This window comes from Mesoplodon mirus (genome assembly GCF_964341445.2).
Source record: "Mesoplodon mirus genome assembly, chromosome: 6".
In the NCBI taxonomy this organism is placed as follows: Eukaryota; Metazoa; Chordata; class Mammalia; order Artiodactyla; family Ziphiidae; genus Mesoplodon; species Mesoplodon mirus.
The window spans coordinates 46,911,551-46,934,856 of NC_138982.1; the positions used below are offsets into that span (position 1 = coordinate 46,911,551).

General features: G+C 40.6%; 1 protein-coding gene across 5 annotated transcripts in view; it reads right to left on the reverse strand.

Moving 5' to 3' along the window:
• Positions 1 to 23,306, reverse strand: part of YEATS2 (YEATS domain containing 2) — a 115,833-nt gene that overhangs the window by 12,726 nt on the left and 79,801 nt on the right. For 2 of the 5 annotated variants that reach the window (XM_082625836.1, XM_082625835.1), the window contains exons 16-23: positions 17,314 to 17,572; positions 14,784 to 14,945; positions 12,706 to 12,851; positions 11,771 to 11,929; positions 8,732 to 8,908; positions 7,689 to 7,872; positions 2,358 to 2,486; positions 1,781 to 1,879 (exon numbers count right to left, since the gene is read on the reverse strand). In XM_082625836.1, coding sequence (XP_082481962.1) covers positions 1,781 to 1,879; positions 2,358 to 2,486; positions 7,689 to 7,872; positions 8,732 to 8,908; positions 11,771 to 11,929; positions 12,706 to 12,851; positions 14,784 to 14,945; positions 17,314 to 17,572 — 1,315 coding nt within the window. Of the gene's footprint in view, positions 1 to 1,780; positions 1,880 to 2,357; positions 2,487 to 7,688; positions 7,876 to 8,731; positions 8,909 to 11,770; positions 11,930 to 12,705; positions 12,852 to 14,783; positions 14,946 to 17,313; positions 17,573 to 23,306 lie in introns of all 5 variants that reach the window. The other 3 variants (XM_082625834.1, XM_082625833.1, XM_082625837.1) reach the window with 2 other exon arrangements.

A 23,306-nucleotide genomic window follows, 5' to 3' on the forward strand; every position in this document is an offset into this window, starting at 1 on the left:
ATGGTATATCCATCCATCCCTACAATGTGGAATACTACTCACCAACAACATGGTTGAATCTCAAAAACATTGCAGTGAGTGAATGAAATCAGACACAAAAGAATGTATGTACTTCCATTCACATAAAGTTTAAAAATAGACACAACTGGGCTTCCCTGGTGGTGCAGTGGTTGAGAGTCCGCCTGCTGATGCAGGAGACACGGGTTCGTGCCCCAGTCTGGGAAGATCCCACATGCCGCGGAGCGGCTAGGCCCGTGAGCCATGGCCTCTGAGCCTGCGCGTCTGGCCTGTGCTCCGCAACGGGAGAGGCCACAACAGTGAGAGGCCCGTGTACCACAAAAAAAAAAAAAAATAGACACAACTAATCTATCATAATAGAAATTGGAACAGTGGTTGCCTATATGGGATGGGAATTGACTGGAAGGGGGCACAAGGTGATGGAAATTTCTATAGCTTGAATGCAATATTGATTACTTGGGTTTATGCATTTGTCAAAACTCATCAAATGGTATGCTTACTATCTTTGCACTTCACTACACAAACTTTTCCTCAATTAAAATCAAAACAGAGATGCTCTGGCCCCAGTCCAAAATTAATTGAATCAGCATCTGTATGAGGAAGGCCTATGATATATACCTACTGCTGAGAAGAAACGCTGGTCTAGATTAATATCAATTCTTTCATCAGGACTAGCTAACTTTTCCTATAAGGAACTAATCAGTAAATATTTTAGGTTTTGTGGGTCATGTGATCTCAGCTAGAACTACTCAACTCTTGAGGTTGCAGTGCACCCATGGACAGTGTGTAAATGAAGGGGCATGGCCATGTGCTCATTAAAACATGAGCAGCAGACTGCAGTCAGCCAACCCTTGCTTTAGATGGTCATGCTGTCAGTTCCAAATCCATCTCTTCACAAGACTATTATGAGAGATCCTGGCATGCCTGAAAAGTATTTCAAATTCTGACTGTACTGCTTTCTAGTTTTCTAGACTTGGGAAGTATGGACTTAGTATCTCCAAACTTCAGTTTCCTCATTTGCAAAATGGGCGTAATAGCTGTCCTAAAGTACTGTGATAATTAGTGATATATATATAAAGCAGCTAGCATGGTGCCTAGTACACTTTAGGCTCTTACACATGGTAGCTGTCATTATTGTAGATGTTACAAATGTCAAAATGTGTTGTTAACCCACTGCACTATCTCCATCTACTCAACAGTCAGAAATGTCCCCACTGCCAGCTGCCAAGGTCTGGCCCTACCTACAGCTCCTTTACCGCAACTACATACCCCAGATGAGTCCCTTTAATTGGTCTGCTCCCCCAAACAAACCCTCTGAGTCTTTGTCTCTACTGTTCCCTTAATCTGGCATGCCCCTTGACCCCTCCACAGCTAAAAATGCTTCACTCTGAAGTCCAGGCTATAATCCGTGTCCCATACAAAGTGCTACACAAAAGTGCTACCCACCTCCACACCCCCAGCTTCCCTGACCAGACATCCTAGATTGAAATACTTCAGCATTCATTTTCCAGATCACTTACCCTGCATGTATCAATCATTGCTTGCTGTCTACTGCAACTCTCTTCAACCTGATTCTACGTTCTTGGAGGGCAGAAATGATGCTTTATACATCTCTGTATTTCCCTTAATGTCAAGTCTATATATAAACACTCTACATATTTTTGAAGTGACTGATTCATGGATGCTGAAATTCAAGGGAGTCCTATTACAGTAATGTCTTGCACAAAACTTCTGGGCAAATACACTGTGGGAAACGACATACCTTTTGTAACAGTTGCTGGAGCAGAGCCGGGGACAACTGGAGTTGGGGCAGCTACAGGCAAAATGGCGGGCGACTTGTTGGTAGGAAATGACTGAACCACTAACAGGCAAAAAAGGAGGGGAAGAGATTAAGAAATAGAGAAATTAGTTTAATGAAAATGATCTAACTCCCAGGTGGTAGCCCCTCTGTAGGCTACTAGCGCAAAAACAATTCCAGTACAACAGATATGGTCCTTTTTCAATACAGTGATTGACAAGGTGGCTGTACCAGGGTAAGTGAGCTGGTATCTTCAACTGTGGAAATGGGGGCTTGTCACTAAACTCAGAAAATAAAAATCCAATTAACCTGCACTCTTATAAATGCTTAAAATGTACCCACCCTACTCAAGAAATGGGCAGTTATTCAGAAGTCACTGGATCATTTGGGTTTTACTTTCAGTCCTAGAGGTGGTGCCAGGGAGTATGGTGACAGCTCAAGGGCAGGCTAAAAAAGGGAGCAGCGGCCACCAAGTGACGGAATTCAGACTTTCCCACCAGACAGACCCAAAGACAACCACACCCACAGGTGAAGAACTCACCTTTATTCACAGGCATCAGTATAGTCTGCACACCTCCAGATGTGTTTACACTGAGTGGTTTGAGCTGGCTGGGGATTGTCAGGACAGCCTGCTGGGGATTGGACTGACTGGAGTGAATCTTTAACAATCCTAAAATAAGTTGGAAGATAAGGCCAAGCTGAAGATCAGATGCTTCCTTGAAGTTCATGCCCTCTTCAGCATTCATATTTTCTCACAGGAGGACATTCTTAGGACAGTTACCCCTTCAATAAAGAAAGAGCTGGAAGCATGAGGAAATGCATGCAGCTGATTTCTCAATGAAGCAATGATGCAACAATAGTGATTTATTTTTACCCTGCTATCATAAAGTAATATAAAAATTTTTGGAAAAGTGGGAATAATAGAAAAGAGAGAAGTCACCCAGAGTCCTACTGCAGAGACAACCAGTATCATCATTTTGAGATAGTTCTTTTCCATGTTTGTTTTTTATGACAATTTATTTGTTTTGTATATAGCTGTGATATGTACAAACTGGATGTAAAATTTTGTATTTTGATATGGATAACTGTCATTTTCCTACTTAAAAACCTTCTCTGGCTCTGGACTGCCTAGAGAATGTTTCCAAAATTAGTCAAAGCATTCAGAGTCCTTTTTTTTTTTTTGGGGGGGGGGTACGCGGGCCTCTCACTGTTGTGGCCTCTCCTGTTGAGGAGCACAGGCTCCAGATGTGCAGGCTCAGCGGCCACGGCCCAGCATGTGGGATCTTCCCGGACCAGGGCACGAACCCGTGTCCCCTGCATCAGCAGGCGGACTCTCAACCACTGCGCCACCAGGGAAGCCCCCAGAGTCCATTTTAATCTGGTCCTAATTTATCTGCATCTCCTTTACAACAACCTTTACATATCTAATACTTCAGTCTGTCTACTCACCATATCTTATAATTTCCTATCTCTGTGCAGCCTTTATTTTTCAAACCAGATATTCTCCACTTATTTTAGAAAGGGTCATCCTTTCCCGCTTTGCTTTAAAAGAATTTCCATACTCCCATTTCCATTATAAAACTATTCTAGACATTCAGAGGGCCAGTAAAAAAGTAACAAAAAGAGAGTACACAAGAAACAACACAAACACATATTATAACGACTACTTAAAAACAGCGACAGACAGGACTTCCCTGGTGGCGCAGTGGTTGAGATTCCGAGCTCCCAATGCAGGGGGCCCGGGTTCGATCCCTGGTCGGGGAGCTAGATCCCACATGTATGCTGCAGCTAGGATTTCACGTTATGCAACCAAGGAGCCTGCCTGCTGCAACTAAGACTTGACGCAGCCAAATTAATTAATTAATTAATTAATTAATTTTTAAAAACAGCAACAGAGGCTAAAGAAACTTTAAGGCACTGGAATGCAGTTAGCTTGAGTTAAGAAAAGGAATAGTCTTGGGCTTCCCTGGTGGCGCAGTGGTTGAGAGTCCGCCTGCTCATGCAGGCGACATGGGTTCGTGCCCCAGTCCGGGAAGATCCCACATGCCGCGGAGCAGCTAGGCCCGTGAGCCATGGCCGCTGAGCCTGCATGTCCGGAGCCTGTGCTCCGCAGCAGGAGAGGCCACAACAGTGAGAGGCCCACGTACCGCAAAAAAAAAAAGAAAAGGAATAGTCTTAAATACTTTCAAGAACAAAGCCTTAAATAAACAAGAAAATCGTTCTTTGGAACAGATGAGTGTTAGGTCAGTCAAGTAGTAATTACTTAACTGAGATGTGCCCTCCAAGGGTACAACAATGACCTGGTTTCTTCGTATTTTTAAAATTCTTATTTCTATCAAAACATTACATGCTCATCAGTTGAAAAGTTAAAAAGTGCTAAAAGCCATATAATTAAAAATAGCCATCCTTTGCTCCAGCTCCCTGTCTTCATCTGGTTCCCCAGTAGCATACACTTTTAACCCTTTGGTGTTTAATACTTATCTCAGCATTTTTTAAAAGAATGTGTATATTGTAGGCCTTGATTCATTTTGATGTTACACACTGACTCACTATTAAGGTAGATGAGCACTGTAAGGCATTTATACCCGCTCTGCCCTCTCCTCCAATATTGGTCTCTATTGATCCAAAGAATATCATGATGCTATGACTCGATCTCATTTTCTGGAGTTAATAATTTCCTTCTTTTTCATTTGCTCATTTAGTTCTCCTTCAATGTCTTACTAAAGTCTTCCCATGTCCTTCAAAAACGCTATAAATCACCCTTTATACAGTTCTCCACATGGTCAAACCTCCTAAATAATTTACAGTTCCATTTTTAAAGTAAGAGCTATCCTTCCTGGGACTCTCTGATATGCTCCAATTTGGACTGTTGCTTTCTAGGCCTGCTGCAAAGCCTTCATTCGGGGAGCGCGCTTTCAGTTACCCTGGGAATTCCCTTTGCCTTCCTCTCTATTTTTGTCCTCTTTCTTGGTCTACACCTCTTCACTCTGGTGAAACATGCATTTTTAGTTATGTTTTGAGACAAGGTCATAGAAAATACATTTGAAACGTTCTGTCAGAAAATATTTCTACCCTCATATTCAGTAAAGATCTGGCCAACTACAGAATTCTAGACTACAAGAATTCCCCCCTAGAATTTTGAAAAGCAATATTCTAGCTTCCAGCACTGCTATTGAGAAGCCCAATGATAATGTAATTTCTAAACTTTTCTGTTTATTTTTCTGACAGCTTCTCAGATCTTGTCCTTGTCACTGGTGTTCGGATTTCATGAACAAACTGTGCCTTCATGTGTGCCATCTTTCACTCATTGTGCTGGACACTGTGCCTCTTGAATCTGGAAGTTCATGCCCTTCAATTTGGGGATAAACTGTTTCATTTCTTGGATCATTTCTTTCCCATTATTTTCTGTTTTCTTTCTGGAACTCCGTTTAGTCTCATGTTGCCAGGGCTCCCTAATACATCATCAAAGTTTCTTTCTTAGTGTCTACTTCTTGGTCTATTCCCTGCTTCCACCTTGTGCCCCATAGTTTAGTCTAAATGCTGTAGCCAGTGACCTGTTAAAAGGAAAAGGCAGCTCGTGTTACTCCTTAGCTGAAGGAGTTCTCTTGAACTACCCAGTGGGTTCTCTTGAAGTAAAAATCAACGTTCTTACAGTGACCTACAAAGGCCCTATGTGATTTGGCCCCACCACTCTGACTTTACCTCCTAGTTCTCTTTCCCTTGCTTACTCTGCTCTAGTCACAATGGCAATCTTCTTCCAAACAGTTTGTAATGCACACAAAAAATTTAATTGAAAAATTAAAGGTTATACCTCAATTTTAAAAAAAAGGATACACACACACACACAATGGTCAGTAGAAAACAGTTTGATTCTCTTATGAAAATAATATACAGAAAGTTTCATCAGCAGTATCTCAGGAAACTAGAACTTAAAGCAAGAGACTTCATTTAAAAATCAGAAAAAAGGAGGGCATTCATTTCTTAAACTAGTAATTCCTTCTATTTCTACAATTTCTACTCCAGTGCTAACCCAGTACCTCTAAACATTCAGTTAGCAGAGAACAAGCACTCCCCATATAAAAACTTGGTCGATTTTAACTGGGAGGTAGAAATCATGGGAAAAATAAACCAGCCTTAATCTTTTGGTCTCTATCCAAAAAGCAAACAAAACATAGGGGCTTGATTTAGACTCATGTATGGAATCTAGTGATGACTGATAATAAGAAGAAGAACAACAAGAATATCCACAATCTTTTTTTTTAATACCCAAGAATCGTTAAGATGATTTATTTATAGACCAAAAAGCTCACAAGCCTGTGCTTTTATTTTAGCAAACTACATGCAGTAACACTGAAGAATACCCACAATCTTTATGCAGAAGTAGTAAGGTATGTGTGTGTATGTATTTATGTTTGTGTGTGTGTGTATATACACGTGTGTATGATATATATATCATATATATATTAGCGATACTCAGTTTTCTGTATACCAGTGCCAGTTGGTAAACTACTATTAATCTGCAACAAGGCAATACAGATACTGAGTGTTCAAAAGTTTTGTAACAGTTTGACTTTGTTGTGATATTTTTATTGTATTTTACCGAAGTATCTGTCTGTACTAGATTATAGTAAAACAAAGTTGACCTTTCAAGTTTGAGAAGTAATGCTGTATATTATATCAGCCCCTGGCATCTGGGACAGTACAATGTAATCAAACACATTAATATTTGTGGCAAAAGATGAATATTCATATTAAGTAGTACAAACAGCCTGTCAATGGAGGTCAGATTTCACCCTAAAATTCATTATGGGGAAAAACAACAATAAACAAACCTTTGGTTTTCACAGCTTTTAGGATTTCAGAATTGCAGATAAGGGAATGTGGACTAACAACAACGATGACACTAGACATGATAACAGCGGCAATTATGTTATAATGGCAACTACACGTCAGACGGTATCCTAAGCTTTTGTATACTAACTCATTTAATCGTCTCAACTTCATGAGGTAGATATTAGGCAATCTGGCTCCAGGATTTGTGCTCTGTGTTACCCAAAGAAGTAAAAGGCACACTCTTCCAGGGCCATTCAGGGTGGGCAGAGAAAGGATACATCTTACCAAAGCTCAAGCATGTCATTCTAACACTACCCAATATAATAACTACTGTTAAAAATCATGTCTTGGGGCTTCCCTGGTGGCACAGTGGCTGAGAATCCGCCTGCCGATGCAGGGGACACGGGTTCGAGCCCTGGTCCAGGAAGATCCCACATGCCGCGGAGCAACTAAGCCTGTGCAACACAACTACTGAGCCTGCGTGTCACAACTACTGAAGCCCTCGCGTCTAGAGCCTGTGCTCTGCGACAAGAGAAGCTACCGCAATGAGAAGCCCGCACACCGCAACCAAGAGTAGCCCCTGCTCGCCACAACTAGAGAAAGCCCGCGCACAGCAACGAAGACCCAACACAGCCAAAAATAAATAATAAATTTATTTTTTTTTTTAAATCATGTCTTGGAGTCAACAATGCTAATTTAATTTTATATACTTTGTTTATGAAAGCAAAAAGAAATGTATGATGTTTTACCATGAGTTCCATGCAAAACTGCTGATAAATACCCAGAAGAGTTCCAGATGGCTAATGTTTTATTGTATCAGTTAAGAATTGTTATTCAATCCATAAAAACATTTCAGACTTGAAAATTTACACCTAGATTTTAAATAAGAGTAATTCATCTAAAAGGCAACTATATGGAAAATGCTGCCGAATTAATGATTTTTAAGAATTTATTATTAAAAACTGTTATTATGTAAGACCTTCCACAAATACTCTAGCCCAAAGAAGGGAGCGAGAAATAATATTATGGTACAACTGACCTGATACTGTGGCCTTTCCAGAGATGGGGTTTGGTGTGGACACCAGGGACGTAGCACTGATGACAGAGGGGGCAGCAGCCTTGCAGGGTCCCATGGTGGCTGGGCTCACACACACTGGCTGCTGCCCAGAAGTTTTCATTACAGAAGTCACAGTAGACGATGAACTTGGAGCTGTTCCTTCCGACTGCTAACCCACAGGACCAGAAATAATAGATATTAAGAAGAAAGTACTGTAACTTAGATCAGTGACTGCCATGTAGCATACCCAATAAATATTAGCTATTAGCTATTATTAGCTACCTATTCAATGTCTTGCCATTTAAAAAGACTGCTTCTCTAGTTTGGTGGTTCCTACACTTTCAGATTTCACAGACCAGGAAATTTTCTAAATTTTAAAGCAAGGAGGTATCATAGGATTACCACATTAAAAAAATTCACCACCTATTATATCACTTTATAAAGGATATTTCAACACCCCCCCCATAAGAGGACATAATCTCAGAATGTAAAAATGGAATAATATGAGCTTTATTAAAAACTCACTATAGGGCTTCCCTGGTGGCACAGTGGTTAAGAATCCGCCTGCCAATACAGGGGACATGGGTTCAAGCCCTGGTCCGGGAAGATCCCACATGCCGCGGAACAACTAAGCCCGTGTGCCACAACTACTGAGCCTGTGTTCTAGAGCCCATGGAGCCACAACTACTGGCCCGCATGTTGCAATTACTGAAGCCCAGTTGCCTAGAGCCTGTGCTCTACAACAAGAGAAGCCACTGCAATGAGAAGCCCGTGCACCGCAATGAAGAGTAGCCCCCGCTCGCCGCAACTAGAGAAAGCCCGCGAGCAGCAACGAGGACACAACGCAGCCAAAAATAAATAAATAAAACAAATAAATTAAAATAAAATGGTGAATTTTATGGTATGTGAATTATATTTGAATTTTTTAAAAAGTAATATGGCCCAATAGTGTGCCTGATGAATATCTTACATTTTTACTGCTTTTATGCTTCATTATGGTTTTCCACTATCATGCTACCTCTCACCTGTTGCGCAGGACCATTTGCTGAGAGGGCTACAGCTGGGGAACTGGCAGTTGTAATAACTCCTCCTGCTACCCTCAACATTGTGGTTCCAGGCTTTGAGAGTTGTGAGGTGGCTGGCACAGACTTCAATGTGTTATCAGATATTTTCATTAGAGATGCCTGTGCCCCCGGGGCCGCCTGCAGAAATAAAATGGATTGGAGTAATAAGTTACCCTGGTTAATAGGCACAATTTAATCCTTACCTACATACACCCCTCAAATAGTGCATCCCCAAGAAAGTCTTGCTAATTAAAACTATATGAAGGGGACTTCCCTGGTGGAACAGTGGTTAAGAATCCGCCTGCCAATGCAGGGGACACGGGTTTGAGCCCTGGTCCGGGAAGATCCCACATGCCGCGGAGCAACTAAGCCCATGCACCACAACTACTGAGCCTGAGCTCTAGAGCCCATGAGCCACAACTACCAAGCCCACGTGCCACAACTACTGAAGCCCGCACACCTAGAGCCTGTGCTCTGCAACAAAAGAAGCCACTGCAATGAGAAGTCCGTGCACCGCAACAAAGAGTAGCCCCCGCCTGCTGCAACTAGAGAAGGCCCGCGCACAGCAACAAAGACCCAACACAGCCAAAAATAAAGAAAAATAACAAAAATAAAGAATAATCAATACACATATGGGTAAATCTCAGAAACATTCTGTTCAACAATAGAAGCTAACATAAAAGACTATATACTATATAATTTTGTTGATATGAAGTTCAAGAACAGACAAAAGCTAATCTATGGGGCTTCCCTGGTGGCACAGTAGCTGAGAATCCGCCTGCCAATGCAGGGGACACGGGTTCGATCCCTGGTCTGGAAAGATCCCACATACTGCAGAGCAACTAAGCCCGTGTGCCACAACTACTGAGCCTGTGTGCCGCAACTACTGAAGCCCGCGCACCTAGAGCCCGTGCTCCGCAACAATAAGAAGCCTGCGCACCACAACAAAGAGTAGCCCCCACTCACAACTAGAGAAAGCCTGCGTGCAGCCACAAAGACCCAACTCAGCCAAAAATAAATAAATAAAATAAATAATTTAAAAAAAATCTAATCTATGGTGACAGAAACAGAAAAACGGTGATAGAAAAAAACTGCAAAGAGAAACGAGGGTATGTTTTAGAGTAATGGAAATGCTCTATATCATGACTGGGATAGTGCTTGCAAGAGCATACCCATTTGTCCAAATTCCCTGAGCAGTACATTTGTGATCTGTGCATTTTCTATGTAAATTATACCTTAATAAAAAGCAGCAGCAAACACCTTAGCTGTGGCAGAACAGAAAGAAAGTCACTGCACTGGCTGCAACATGAGCAGATTAGAAGAAATTAACTAAGATTTTAAAGAACTGCCTAAAGAATTCTGGGGCTTCATACCTGTTTAAAACAGCAAAGAGCATCTGACCAAAGGGAATTTATTACTCAAGGAAACCAAATGCTGGTAATTTGAAAAGATCAATAAAATTGATAAACCTTCTAGCTAGACTGATCAAGAAAAAAGAGAAGATACATATTATCAAAGTCAAGAATGAAAAAGGGGACATTACCAAAGATTCTACAGACATTAAAGGATAAGGGAAAATTATGAACAAGTTTGTTCCAAGAAATTCGACTACTTAGGTGTAATTTTTAAAAATTCCTTTAAAGATATAAACTACCAAACCTCCTTAAGATAAAATAATGTGAATAGTCAGTCTTATCAATATATCTATTAAATAAATTGAAATTTTAGTTAAAAACCTTACCAATTAGGAAAACTGCAAGCCATTACGGCTTCACTGGTGTATTCTGAACAGTTAAGGAAGAAATAATACCAAGTTGACATAAACTCTTCCCCAAAAAGTGAAGAGGAGGGAGAAGTTTCCAACTCATTTTATGAGGCCAGCATTACTCTGATACCAAAACCAGACAGAAATTACAATGAAAACTACTGACCAATATCCCTTGCAAAAATTCAAATTCAATTCAACAATACATTAAAAGAGGATAACATATCACAACCAAGTAGGGTTTATTCTAGGAACGCAAGGTTGGTTTAACATTTGAACAATCAATGTAATTCACCTTATTAACAAATTAAAAAAGAAAAACCATATGGTTCTCTCAAGAGACACAGTAAAAGCATTTGACAAAAATCCAGTGTCATTTCATGCTTTGAGAACTGCTGATCTACATTCAGTCATAAAAAGTGCATTATTTGTTGATATCCACACTGTCTATATCCTTCTACACTTTGTTTCATTTGGTAAGTTTTTGAGATTTAGCTATAGATTCTCCTGCAGATGATTATATCCCTCGCCCAGTTAAAATTCCCTGTCATTATTCTTTCACCTATACTAAAGAAGCTGTAGAAACATACACCAAACTCCCTATAGCATTTACTTACTATATGGATATTGTGGTTGAAATCACCTATAACACTCTTCAGAATCTCCTATATGAAGTCCCTCCAGAGAAATTTTAGAATGAAGTGTCTAGAAAATCTTTGTTTCTTCTAAGAAAATATTGTGTGGTTATTATTATTATTATTTTCTTTGCGGTACGCGGGCCTACTGTTGTGGCCTCTCCCGTTGCAGAGCACAGGCTCCGGACGTGCAGGCTCAGCGGCCATGGCTCACGGGCCCAGCCGCTCCGCGGCATGTGGGACCCTCCCGGACCGGGGCAGGAACCCGTGTCCCCTGCATCGGCAGGCGGACTCTCAACCACTGCACCACCAGGGAAGCCCTGTGTGGTTATTTTTTTTTCCTCTCACAAATAGTGTGAATTTTATAACTGATCATTGTTCTCATTTTGCTTTGACAAATTTTATTAAATATACAGGACATTACTGTTTGCATATCTAAACAACTCTCTGGTTTTATCTTCTCATTCTACTTATATTTTCCCAAATCTTAAGATTTTATTCTTATTTTTCTATACTATTTTATTGCTTATTTTCTTAGGTAACGATAATTTCTTTGTGGAAAGAGACAAGCTGTAAATATTTGTGTGTGTGTGTATTTACCTGGGTAAACAAAGTGGTTTTTTGTCCAGAGATGACTTTTAATGTTTGCTGTCCTTGTGCGGAGGATGTGCTGACTCCCAGTGTTCCTTGCACCACTGACCCCGTAGTCAGCTGTTTTCCAGATGTCTGGGGTGATGGCTGGCCAACTAAAAACGTGCCCTAAATTACAAACAAATAAAGACCTGATCAGTAATTTGTTAAGTTCAAATGACTTACTCTGATTCTTTACATCACAAGGTCCCATGTTATAAGCGACAATGCTACCCTTCAATTCTACAACTCATCAAAATGATTAAAAAGAATAGCTCTGCTCTCAGTGTCACTACCAACAGTTATCCCCACTTCTCAAACTTTGCACTGGAGTTTACAGAGCAGGCTGTTGGAAGCTCAAGCTTTACAGTCTAGTCCCTTCATAGCTGGATTTAATCCTTCAGAATGATAACTATCCACTCTCACTAAGAACATCTAGAACCCAAATTCCATTCCCTTCCTTAGAGAGGAGCCAAGACCAGTGACAAGGGGAAAGAAAGGAGGCAGAAGCCTGTTCCTAATCTTGAATCCAATGGAACGCCAAACCATAACTTGACACACTCTCTCTGGTTACGTCTAGGAGAAAATTTTCAACAGCACATTCATACTATTCCAAATCCATGAGAGGCAACAACATAGCGAAACTCTTTCAGAAAGATCTGGGTTAAACCCAAACCCTACCACTAGGCTTAGCAGAGAGATCCTGGATAAGTTACGGAGGTCCTTCTGAATCTCCACTCGCTTTTCTCTCAAGACAAAGCAAACCCCAAATAATACAGATTTATAACATGACTAAAATGTTAGTATTGATGCCTGATCCCAGAGCCGTGAAGGTAAATCCACTATAATTAAAGGCAGTCATTAAATTAACTGATTTAAAAGATACCAGTCACAAATGAGCAGACCTGAGGGGTTTGCTTGAGGATGTAAGATGTGTACGTCAGGTGCTGGGATATCCCTCCAGGGCCGGCAGGGCTTTGGGCTCCTCCGGTTCCTCCTCCACTGCCACTGCCGCCACCAGCGCTACTGGCAGCTGAGCCAGACTGGAGGTCTGAAAACACAGCCAATGACAAAGTATTAAGAGAAGGCTTAAGAGAAAAAACAGATGAGCCCGGAGAGATGTTTCCCTTAGGGCTCCACTCCTTCCCTTTCCTTCTTTCCTCCTTTTTGTGTCATATACAGGTCCGTGACAGGAGTGAGAACTTCCTAACGCTGAAGACTGAAATATATTTACGTTTGACTGAATGATGGCCGACTAGTTCAGCTCTGAGTACTGTACTACAATGAAGAACTTATCTTTGCAAGTGTTTCAGCTTAGTTGTGAGAGACCGAGAGTCAGATACATTTTCCAACCAAGTGTTTTTAACCAACACTTAAATGTGCTCAGAGAAGTGCTCCCAAACTTTCTGGCATCTGATTCAATTTCAGTGAAACTGCTGGAATTTAGTGTAATTTTGCACTACTCTCTCTTTTCCATCTCCCCCCCTGCTCTGGAAAAAACCAACACTTTGTTCATATTTATAACGACTCCAGGTCTTTTTTGCTTTTCAAATTCCACTTTAAAGCCTTTGTACCCTTTTTACTTTCCTTGTGGTGACATTATATATGTAAACTACACTCTAAGTAGCTCTCTGGATGACTTTTGGAAGACTTACATTGTCTTTCTCTTGCATATCTAAACTTCTGATACACCACTGCTTAGGTATGAGGAAAAAACACCAGGGTAAGAGTGGAAATCGCCCATTACAGTCAGTAAACAAAATGGCTGACTAGCTTTTGAAACGGAGTCCCCCTAAAACCAAACTCCCCTGCTGAGTTTATGATTAATCTCTCTATCCAAAACTTTATCCCCTTTCTTGTCCCCTCTGACCTCAATTCTGTGCTAACTGAACATTAATCAGCCAGAGTCGGATGACTAAACCTGCCGTTGTTAACATCATCATAATGTACTAAAAGTGCTGCTGTAGGTAACATCTCGCTAAGGTGAAAACTCGGGTTGTTTCCCTATAGGGCAAGATGAGCTAACAGACCCCCGAGCCATGGACCACCTGGCCAGAGAAATGTAAACCAAAGACATCCTGACTCCCAAAACTACGGTTGAGCAACATCACAAGATGATTAACCCCAGCTTCTCTGTTCCTCCCCTTTAAAAACCCTGAACTCAAAGACCAGGCTGGAGTGGATCTGAGACTTGTTTCCCACTCCCTTGCTTGGTGCCCTAACTTTGCTGCAAACTCCCACCGTCAGAAATGGTTTTCTGTACCACGGGCACACGAGCCCTTGCTTGATTACAATTGCAACACTGCACTCTGGCAAGTGACTCATTTCACATGAACCTAACTGCTGTACCAACTATACTCCTGACTCAGATGGAAATAATTCCTCTTCCCCTTTCCTTTTCAACACGACCCAAATTGTTTTTCTCTATATGTCAAGCAAAAGTTTATACAAGCCTAGATAAACCACCTAATTTCCTTGGGGCTTTACGTCTTACACACTAAGGCTGAGCCTGTATTTCTCTTGCCATCTCCAAACCTAGCAAACTTAAGACGCACATCTAAATAATGGCAAGCAGAGACACTTGATTCCAATCCTACTCCCATCCCCTTCAAAATAAAAACAGGCTTCCAGCAATCTTCTTAGATGTCACCAGTTTTCAGATACCACTGACAGGAAGAAGTCTTCTTTATTTCCGGCTCACATACACAGCTTTCTCCCAACACAGCCTCAGTAGCCATACCTCTTCACTGTAATTTGTTCCCAAACCCAGACTCTGAGCAGATAAATCCAAGACAACAGTGTCACCTCCTAAGACTATGATTATTTAAACCCACTTCTAGTTAAAATGTGTGTATGTTTTAAATCCATTTGAGCAAACAGAGCTATGAAAATGCTTCCTGAAACAGGTAAGAACTGCCCCTCAGGTGGATGAGATGAACATACCCAGAGACCCAAGAACCAAATGATTTAATGATGGACTAACTAGAATTGTTGGTAGCCCGCAGGATGGCTCCTTGAGGGATCAGCAGCAGTTTTCCTTTTCCTGAAGGGTTCTTGCTATTCGTTGTAAGGTAGAGTTTAGTGCCAGGAGGTAAATTTGCCAAGTTGGCCAAATTAGTGGCTGGTAGCTGCAACGTCGCCATTACTAAAATGGTGAAGGGAATAAAGGGAAAAAAAGAAGGAAAAACATTAAGATAAATTGGAACTGAGGGCAATGCTATCTCTAAAATTAAAACATACACAGAGTAATAAAATACTTATTCAAAAACACTAACAAACAATAAACTCTACAGTTTGCTTCCTAGATGCACAATGCTTTAAAGGCTGACATTTTTCATTATCTTGCTAATTAAAATATTTACATACTAGAAGAGCCTGCTACAAACTATAAAGAAATTTATATCTGTATATAAATAGAGTGACCATATGTCCTGGTTTGCCCAAAGCCGTTACAATTTGTACCTACGTCCCACTATTATTATTATTATTATTATTTAAATTTTTTTTTAAATTTTTTTTTGCGGTACGCAGGCCTCTCACTGTTGTGGCCTCTCCCGTTTCGGAGCACAGGCTCCGGACACGCAGGCTCAGTGGCCATGGCTCACGGGCCCAGCCGCTCTGCGGCATGTGGGATCTTCCTGGACCGGGGCACGAACCCGTGTCCCCTGCATCGGCAGGCAGACTCTCAACCACTGCGCCACCAGGGAAGCCCCCACTATAATTATTAACAGTGACTCTTAACTCTCAAAAGTACTGTTGTTTTACAGTCAATAAAATAATCACCCTCTCTATGGATGAATACACATTTGCTTCTCATTTGTTTAAAGCCCCTTTATAGTCAAATTCTAGTAACGATGAATCTATTGATTTGAAACAAGACTTCTAGTCTCTCTCACTTTCTAAGAACGAAAAAATGCTACAGTCAACAACTGGCACATATACTATGAAACTATAATTCATCTTTTAAAAGTCTCACCTATGTCAAACAGCTTTCACTTACCCCTTAGAATTTACTTCTAGATGCACATGGCTGTGAAACCTCTAAACATGAAAACTTTCTGCAGTTACTTTGCATTCGAATCTCCAGGAACTGAAGCCTCCTCCCACCTGCTAGAGTAGTCCCTCTCAGGACCACTTCACTGTGCAAAGCTTTGGGGGGCAGGAACCCTGGAAGCTGCACCCAATATCAGGGACTGATATTAAACTGAGGGCCATCCCTCTTCATTATGACCAGAACTGATCTCATCTTACACCACCGTGCATTGCAGCTACGCCAGGACTGCAGACCTCTCTGCCACCCGCACCCGGAGTCCCATCTCCACATGGCTCACGGTCCCTGATCTGAACCGATCTCCTCATGCTTTCTTCCTTCCCTGACTCTTTCACCAGGCACCCCACTCCAGGAATTCCTGCTGTGATCACTACACCGTCTAGAACGTCAACCTCCTTGAACACTATCTCTTTTTGTGGTAATTAAACTCATCAGTCCTCTGAAGATAAGACTTCCCCATAACCCACCCCTAGCTATGGGCTGTTTTCTGTCTTACCTCAGTATCAGAGGGCTAGGACCAAGAAAGGAACGTTTTTGCTCTCCAGTTTGACTTTCAGACCATCATCACTGCTCATTCCAGAGGGGGAGAAAAAAAAGCCCTGCCTTTTTTGAGGCTCCTACTTAGCTATACCATCTCCTTCTCTTTTCTGCTCTCACTTACTGAACTCCCAAGTCACTTCCCCTCATTAGCTGAAGGCGGACTCCAGACTCAAAGTATTGTGCTCTATGCTAAAGGCTGTCATTCTCAGTGACAACACTATAGATGACTTATTTAATTCTCTGCCTTCTCAGCTGCTATATCTTCCAAACTCCAAAGATCACTTCTTCTGGTCCATCTCAAACACTCATTTTTAATGCCACAAAAGAACTTTGTCATCAGCAGCAATTCTTCACCTCTGAAATCTTTATTTTGGACCTCCACTACCCTTCTACCCTCCCAACTCACTGCTACCATTCTTTAGCCTCATCAAGACCTTTAAAAATCAGTAAATATCAAATGCCTGAGGTATATGTCTTCATGCACTCATAGAAACAACACATTAAGGACTAAAACACATTCAAAGTGTTTAAACTTTTGTTTAGTAGAGAATGCCTTAGTCAAGTATCTCAAAATGCTGCTGGCAAATGACCATACCAAGACTGTAAGTCTGAAATAGAACGCAACGTGGAAATAAGGACAAATGAGAATTATTCTTCAGACTTGAGAGCAGTATCAAGAAATACCCTCTATTTTTACTATTCTTGTTCATACCCACACACGCGCACACACAACTTAGAGCAAAAGCCTTACAGGCCTCTATGTAAAATGTTACATGAAAAAGATTAACATGTTTTTATATACTCCTTAAAACATCAACATACTAGGTTTTTCTAGAGAGAACCAAATAGCAAATAAAATCACTAGCACAGAGCGTTTTGGAAGGGGCTGCTGCTGAAAGGGCCCCCGATTAGTATCAGTTACCTGAACCCTGGGATCCACTCTTCTGAGGGCCAGCAGCAGTGACCTGAGCCTTGGTTAAGGCTTGCACCGGCTGAGCGACAATGGTTCCTCCACCTCCACTCACAATTGCCTTGGCAACTCCTTGGGTCACAACTTGCTTTGGACCAACTGCTTTGGCGACAGACGAGCTGGCCTTGGCTACGAGGATCTGGCCACCACTGATTGCCACTGCCTGCTTCACTGCCGAAGGTAGAGTAGACCCAACTGGAACCCCAACAACCTGTTCAAAACAGAGGAGAACCCAGCAGTGCTTCTTCCCATAGTCCCTTGAGAGGTCTTAAAGCAGCACAGTCACTCTGTTCCAGCAAAGAACAAAAGCAAACCCCTAGATAACAACACATGGAGTCTAATTTGATCATCTAGGAATTCTACCTATGACGTGAACGGCAGTATTTCTCAGTCTGGATGTTATTACAATAAAGTGTTACAGCTTTTGTCTTAACCCCAGCTACTATCTATAACCTATTTTAATTATAAAAAGTAATATGTGTGTTTTAAAAAAAAAATACAGGAAATACAGAGATATAAAGAAAAAAACTCTACTCATCAGAAATAATCTCTTAATCTTTTTTTTTTTTTTTTTTTTCTGCGGTACGCGGGCCTCTCACTGTTGTGGCCTCTCCCGCTGTGGAGCACAGGCTCCGGATGCGCAGGCTCAGCGGCCATGGCTCACGGGCCCAGCCGCTCTGCGGCATGTGGGATCTTCCTGGACCGGGGCACGAACCCGTGTCCCCTGCATCGGCAGGCGGACTCTCAACCACTGTGCCACCAGGGAAGCCCTCTTAATATTTTTAATGTAGTATTTATTTCTGATTCTTTTAAATGTACGTTTTGAAACGAAGATTAGGATATATATAGTTTTATCATTTTTAAATTTAACCTCATGTTACAACCATTTCCCCTGTTATTTTTCAAAAACATTTTGAGATGACCAAAATATAATGTATTAGAATAGATATACCATAATCTAAGTAAATATTTCACTACTGTGTGACTTTTTAGGTAATTTTAAACTTCACATTATGAAAAAACTGCAATAAACATTCTCATATATGAACTATAAACTCCACTACATACTTTTAAATATCACCTCTTCAGTAACCCCTTCTGTGTTCTCCCCATCTGAAGCAATATTTCTTCATCACTAGAACATCTAACAATTCACGTCATTTATTATATGGTATAACATGCGACACCTCTTCCAACTTATTTTTAAGAAAAGCTATCTTTTTCTATACCTTCTAATCTTTCCTTTCCTTAAAGGTAGACATTTCATTAAAAAAGAAAAAGTGGGGCCTCCCTGGTGGCGCAGTGGTTGAGAGTCCGCCTGCCGATGCAGGGGATACGGGTTCGTGCCCCGGTCTGGGAGGATCCCATATGCCGCGGAGCGGCTGGGCCCGTGAGCCATGGCCGCTGGGCCTGCGCATCCGGAGCCTGTGCTCCGCAACGGGGGAGGCCACAACAGGGAGAGGCCCGCATACCGCAAAAAAAAAAAAAAAAAAAAAAGATCCCAGCACCCAAAGAATGAAAGTTAGAAGTACCTAGTTCTGAAAATACCGTAAATTTTTTCAAGTAAAAGAATACTTCAGAGCTCTTTTAAAACAAGGTCAATAGTACAATGTTCAATTAGAAGAAACAACTTAATTAATGGAAAATTGGGGCAGTGTTTCACACTCCCTAATTCTTTATTTCATAAAAAGAACTTCTCACCAGAAACTAGATAAAAAGACTTTTACATTCTTTTTTAAGAATGGGAAAAGATCTGTCTTCTAAAGGCAAAAAAGATAAAGAAGAAAGTACTTTTCAAACATCAGATTGGAGGGGAAAATTTTAAAGCCTGATAATACCAAGAATTGGCTAGAGGATATGGGGAAACAGGAACTTTTGTTCACTGCTGGTAGAAAGGTAAATTTGTACAGCCACTCCAGAGAAGTACTAGGATATCTACTAAAATTGAAAATTCACCCTCTACTGGTAGGGATATATCCCAGAGAAATCTTAGACATGTGCTCAAGGGAACATACACAGAAAGTCCAAGGTAGCATTATTTGTAATTACAAAAAATTGTAAGTAATCTTAATGTCTACCAAATGAAATATGCTTAATGTCTATAGATAGAGGAATGGATAAACTGTGGTATAAGACAGACCGACGGAATAGCATTCGTTAGTTACAATGAATGAACTGGAACTATATATATATCAACATCAACAGACTTCGCAAGTACAAATATTGAGTGAAAGGGGAGTTGCAGAAAAATATGAGTATAAATATCTTTTATGTAAATCTGCAAAATTCACAATACTACATGTTACTTATGGCTATTACTTATGTAATAAAAAGTATGGGCTGTCAAGCTACACATCCAAATTCATGACTGTTGTTTTGGGGAAGAACAAAGTGGACTGCAACTTTCTCAGTCATATTTTATTTGGAGAAAAAAATGTTGAATTAAATATGAACATGTTAATTCACAGTGGAGGATATGTGGATATTGATTATATTATTCTCTGTATTTACTGAAATTTTAGAATCTTCCCAAATTAAAAAATAATAGCATTATTTAAGGTAGAACAAAATGACAAACCATATAACAACTGATGAATGGGATTTTTAAGTTAAATAATCACTAAATCATACATGGTTCCTTTTCAAAGAATGTGAATATAGTAAAATACACTTGTCATGTGCTTGGATAATATGGCTGATGTAAAGAAAATGGTCCCCTAATCAATTGTTATAAACCAGTGTATCACAGAGGAAAGAGTATAGGTTTCTATACGCAGTCAGACCTGCCTTCCCAGTTTTGTTCCATCAGTTAGTAGCTGCACAGTTATTTAACCTCTTTGAGTTTTAGCTTTAGATATCTCATCTTTAAAATATCTCATAAGATCATGAGGCATAAATGAAAATAAGTTTATAAAGTGCCTAGCCAGCATGATGTACACAGTAAATGACAGCTGCAGCCAGCACAACACTTGTCACTATGAACTGAAGAATGGTGATCTATGAGACTACGTGGAGACTCAGGACAGAAAGCCAAAGGACAAACACCTGTCACTATCTTCAGCATTTGGCCAGGGCAGAGGACTTTGATCTTAAGGTCCAGTTAATCAAACAGAAATCAAAATATATAGATAACATCTCGTATCTGCTTTAAAATATTCTAGGAGGAGAAGATCAGCAAGATGCTGGCAACTGCTGAAATGGAATAACGGGCATGTAGGATTCATTACAATAGTCTCTGCACTTTTATGTAAGTTTAAGGAAGGAGGGAAAGAAAGGAAGAAACAAAACAAGCAAAGAACCAATGGGTGCGGGGGAGAAATAAGTTCATCTGATGATTATCCAAATCTCTTCATTCTGACTGTATGAGCCTCATTATATAGGCAACATGGAGTGTTACTGTAGCTACAGAGCTGGGCACACTCATTCCCCCTAGAGATGTGGAGATACACAAACTCTTCTTACTAATCAAGAACTTTTCTCTGCATTAATAAAAAAGTTTCTTAATCCAGAAAATTATTTTTAAGGTATGGCAGAAACTGCCAGCTGAACCCCAATATGTATTCTTTGCTTCTCTCTCATAGTAACAGAACCCCCGATTTTCAGCTAGGGGCATGGCCACACAGAACACTGACTAGATTTCCCAACTCCTTCACACCTAGGTCTGACATCTCATTTCTGGCTAAAGGGATGTGAATAGAAGTGATGAGTACACATTTTTGGTTCTGCTCTCCCCAAACCCTCTTCCCTTCCCTTTTCCTGCTGGCCAGAAACGTGAACATGGTGGCATGAGATGACGTGGCTATCACAGCCCACAAGCTGAAAACCAAATTTTGAAAATGACAGAGCAATGAGATGGAGTCTAGATTCTTGATGATTGTGGAACCAACACACCAGGGCCGCCTACCAGTCTTTCATGTGTGAGAGAAGTAAACTTATTTAAGCTCCTGGTTTGGGAATTTGTTATAGTAGTTGAACTTTTTTCTAAGATGTCTGTCTTTACATTTCCTAAATATATCACACTTAATAATCCCTTGCATAAGCTAAATTACACATAATCTATTTTCATGTTCCTAAATTAACAAAGAAAGCAAAGATCTTAAAGGAAAATAATATATACATGTGATATCACTTATATGTGGAATCTAAAAAAAAAATACAACAAACTAGTGAATATAACAAAAAAGCAGCAGAGTCACAGATATAGAGAACAAACTAGTGGTTATCAGTGGGGAACGGAAAGGGAGGAGGGGCAATATAGGGGTAGGGGATTAAGAGGTACAAACTATTAGGTATAAAATAAGCTACAAGGGTATACTGTACAACACAGGGAATACAGTCAATATTTTATAAGTAGAAATGGAATTTAACCTTTAAAAATTGTGAATCACTATACAGTACACTGGTAACATATAATATTATACACAAACTATACTTCAATTTAAAAAAAGGAAAATAATACACACCTGTACCTATTTTAATTTCTTTCCTCCAATCCCATGCATCTGACTTGCTTTTCCCTCCTTGTACCAACCTCTATCCTCACACTCAACTGCTTCAAAATGTCCAGGATATGACTGACACACCTAATCCCTCCAAGAGCCAAATAAAACATAACCATGCTGGCCACAGGAGGGCAGTTTTTACTAGCAGAGCTCGTCCACCAAGAGCAAACTGCTCACAAGATAAACAACCCCCCTTTATTCTAAAACACTGAGGAGAATGAGGAAGTCTGGCATTCTATTGGGGAAAACCCTATGCACAGCTGTCTATGACACCACAAGGAAGTCTCTTAAGTAGGACACTGTAACCCCAAATTAGTTTTTTTTTTAATACAACATTTTGGCCTAGAACCTGAAATCACCTACCAACTGTCCTCCTCTTCCCCTCCCACAGCACTGCTCTCCGCATTCCGAATTTCCTTCTAGTTTCACCTTTGTTCTGTACTGTTATAAATACTTAATTTTGATTCATGCTTTGATTTGGTGTGTCTATTCCTGCCCTCCCTGTGCCCTGTACAGACCTTGGCAAGTCAGAATCTACTTTAGCAACCTGAAGGTGAGGATTCTGTATATGTGATTTTTCTCTGTAGATGCTGAAAAATACAGCCACTTACGATTTAGTTCTCAATGACAGTAACTATTACATGGTACTCACACATATATACATAGGACTCATCCTCACATAACTTTAGCGGCTATCATTTATTTAGCACCTGCTCTGTGCTAGGTCCTCTATATACAATGATCTCTAATTCTCCTACAGCACTGAAAGGCAAAGGGTATTATTTCTTTTTACTAGGTGAAACAACAAGGCTGAGAGAGATAAATGTGCCCAGCTCACACAAGTAATGAGTGGCTGAGATCTGAGATGTGTAACAAGCTCATGCTCTTTTAACTACACCACACTGCTTCCTTCCCATATGAACCACCAATTCCTCAACTGTCTCTTTTCATGTCAAAAGCAGCACCGCTCTCTACTTTTATGAAAAAGATAAGCTGTGTTTCTATTGTGCCAAAGTTGTGTGGGAAGTGAAACAGTACCATTCTGTTCACCCTTCTGTTTTCTGGCATACTTTCTCTGACTGCACCTCAGCAATAACCAGGGACACCCTGTACTTGCAGACAGCTCTTTATCTCAAGTCTAAAGCATGTACTAAATTTCTCGGATAGATGTCTTGTTTCATGTTCTGCTTCTCTGTAGTTTTTTCACACTCTTCTGTGGCTTTTCTTATCAGGTACCTTTACACTTAAGGCATTGTAGCACAAACCCATCCATTTTCTCTTGGTCCTACCTTGCCATTAGGTAGGTGGCAATGTGACAAGAAAGCCAATACAGTTGTTCAGTATTACTGGGTGAGTAGATTTGCAAAAGTGGCAAAAAGCAGACACTTTTCAGAGCTTCTACACATAAATAGCAATGCTATCATGATTCAAAAGCCTAAATCA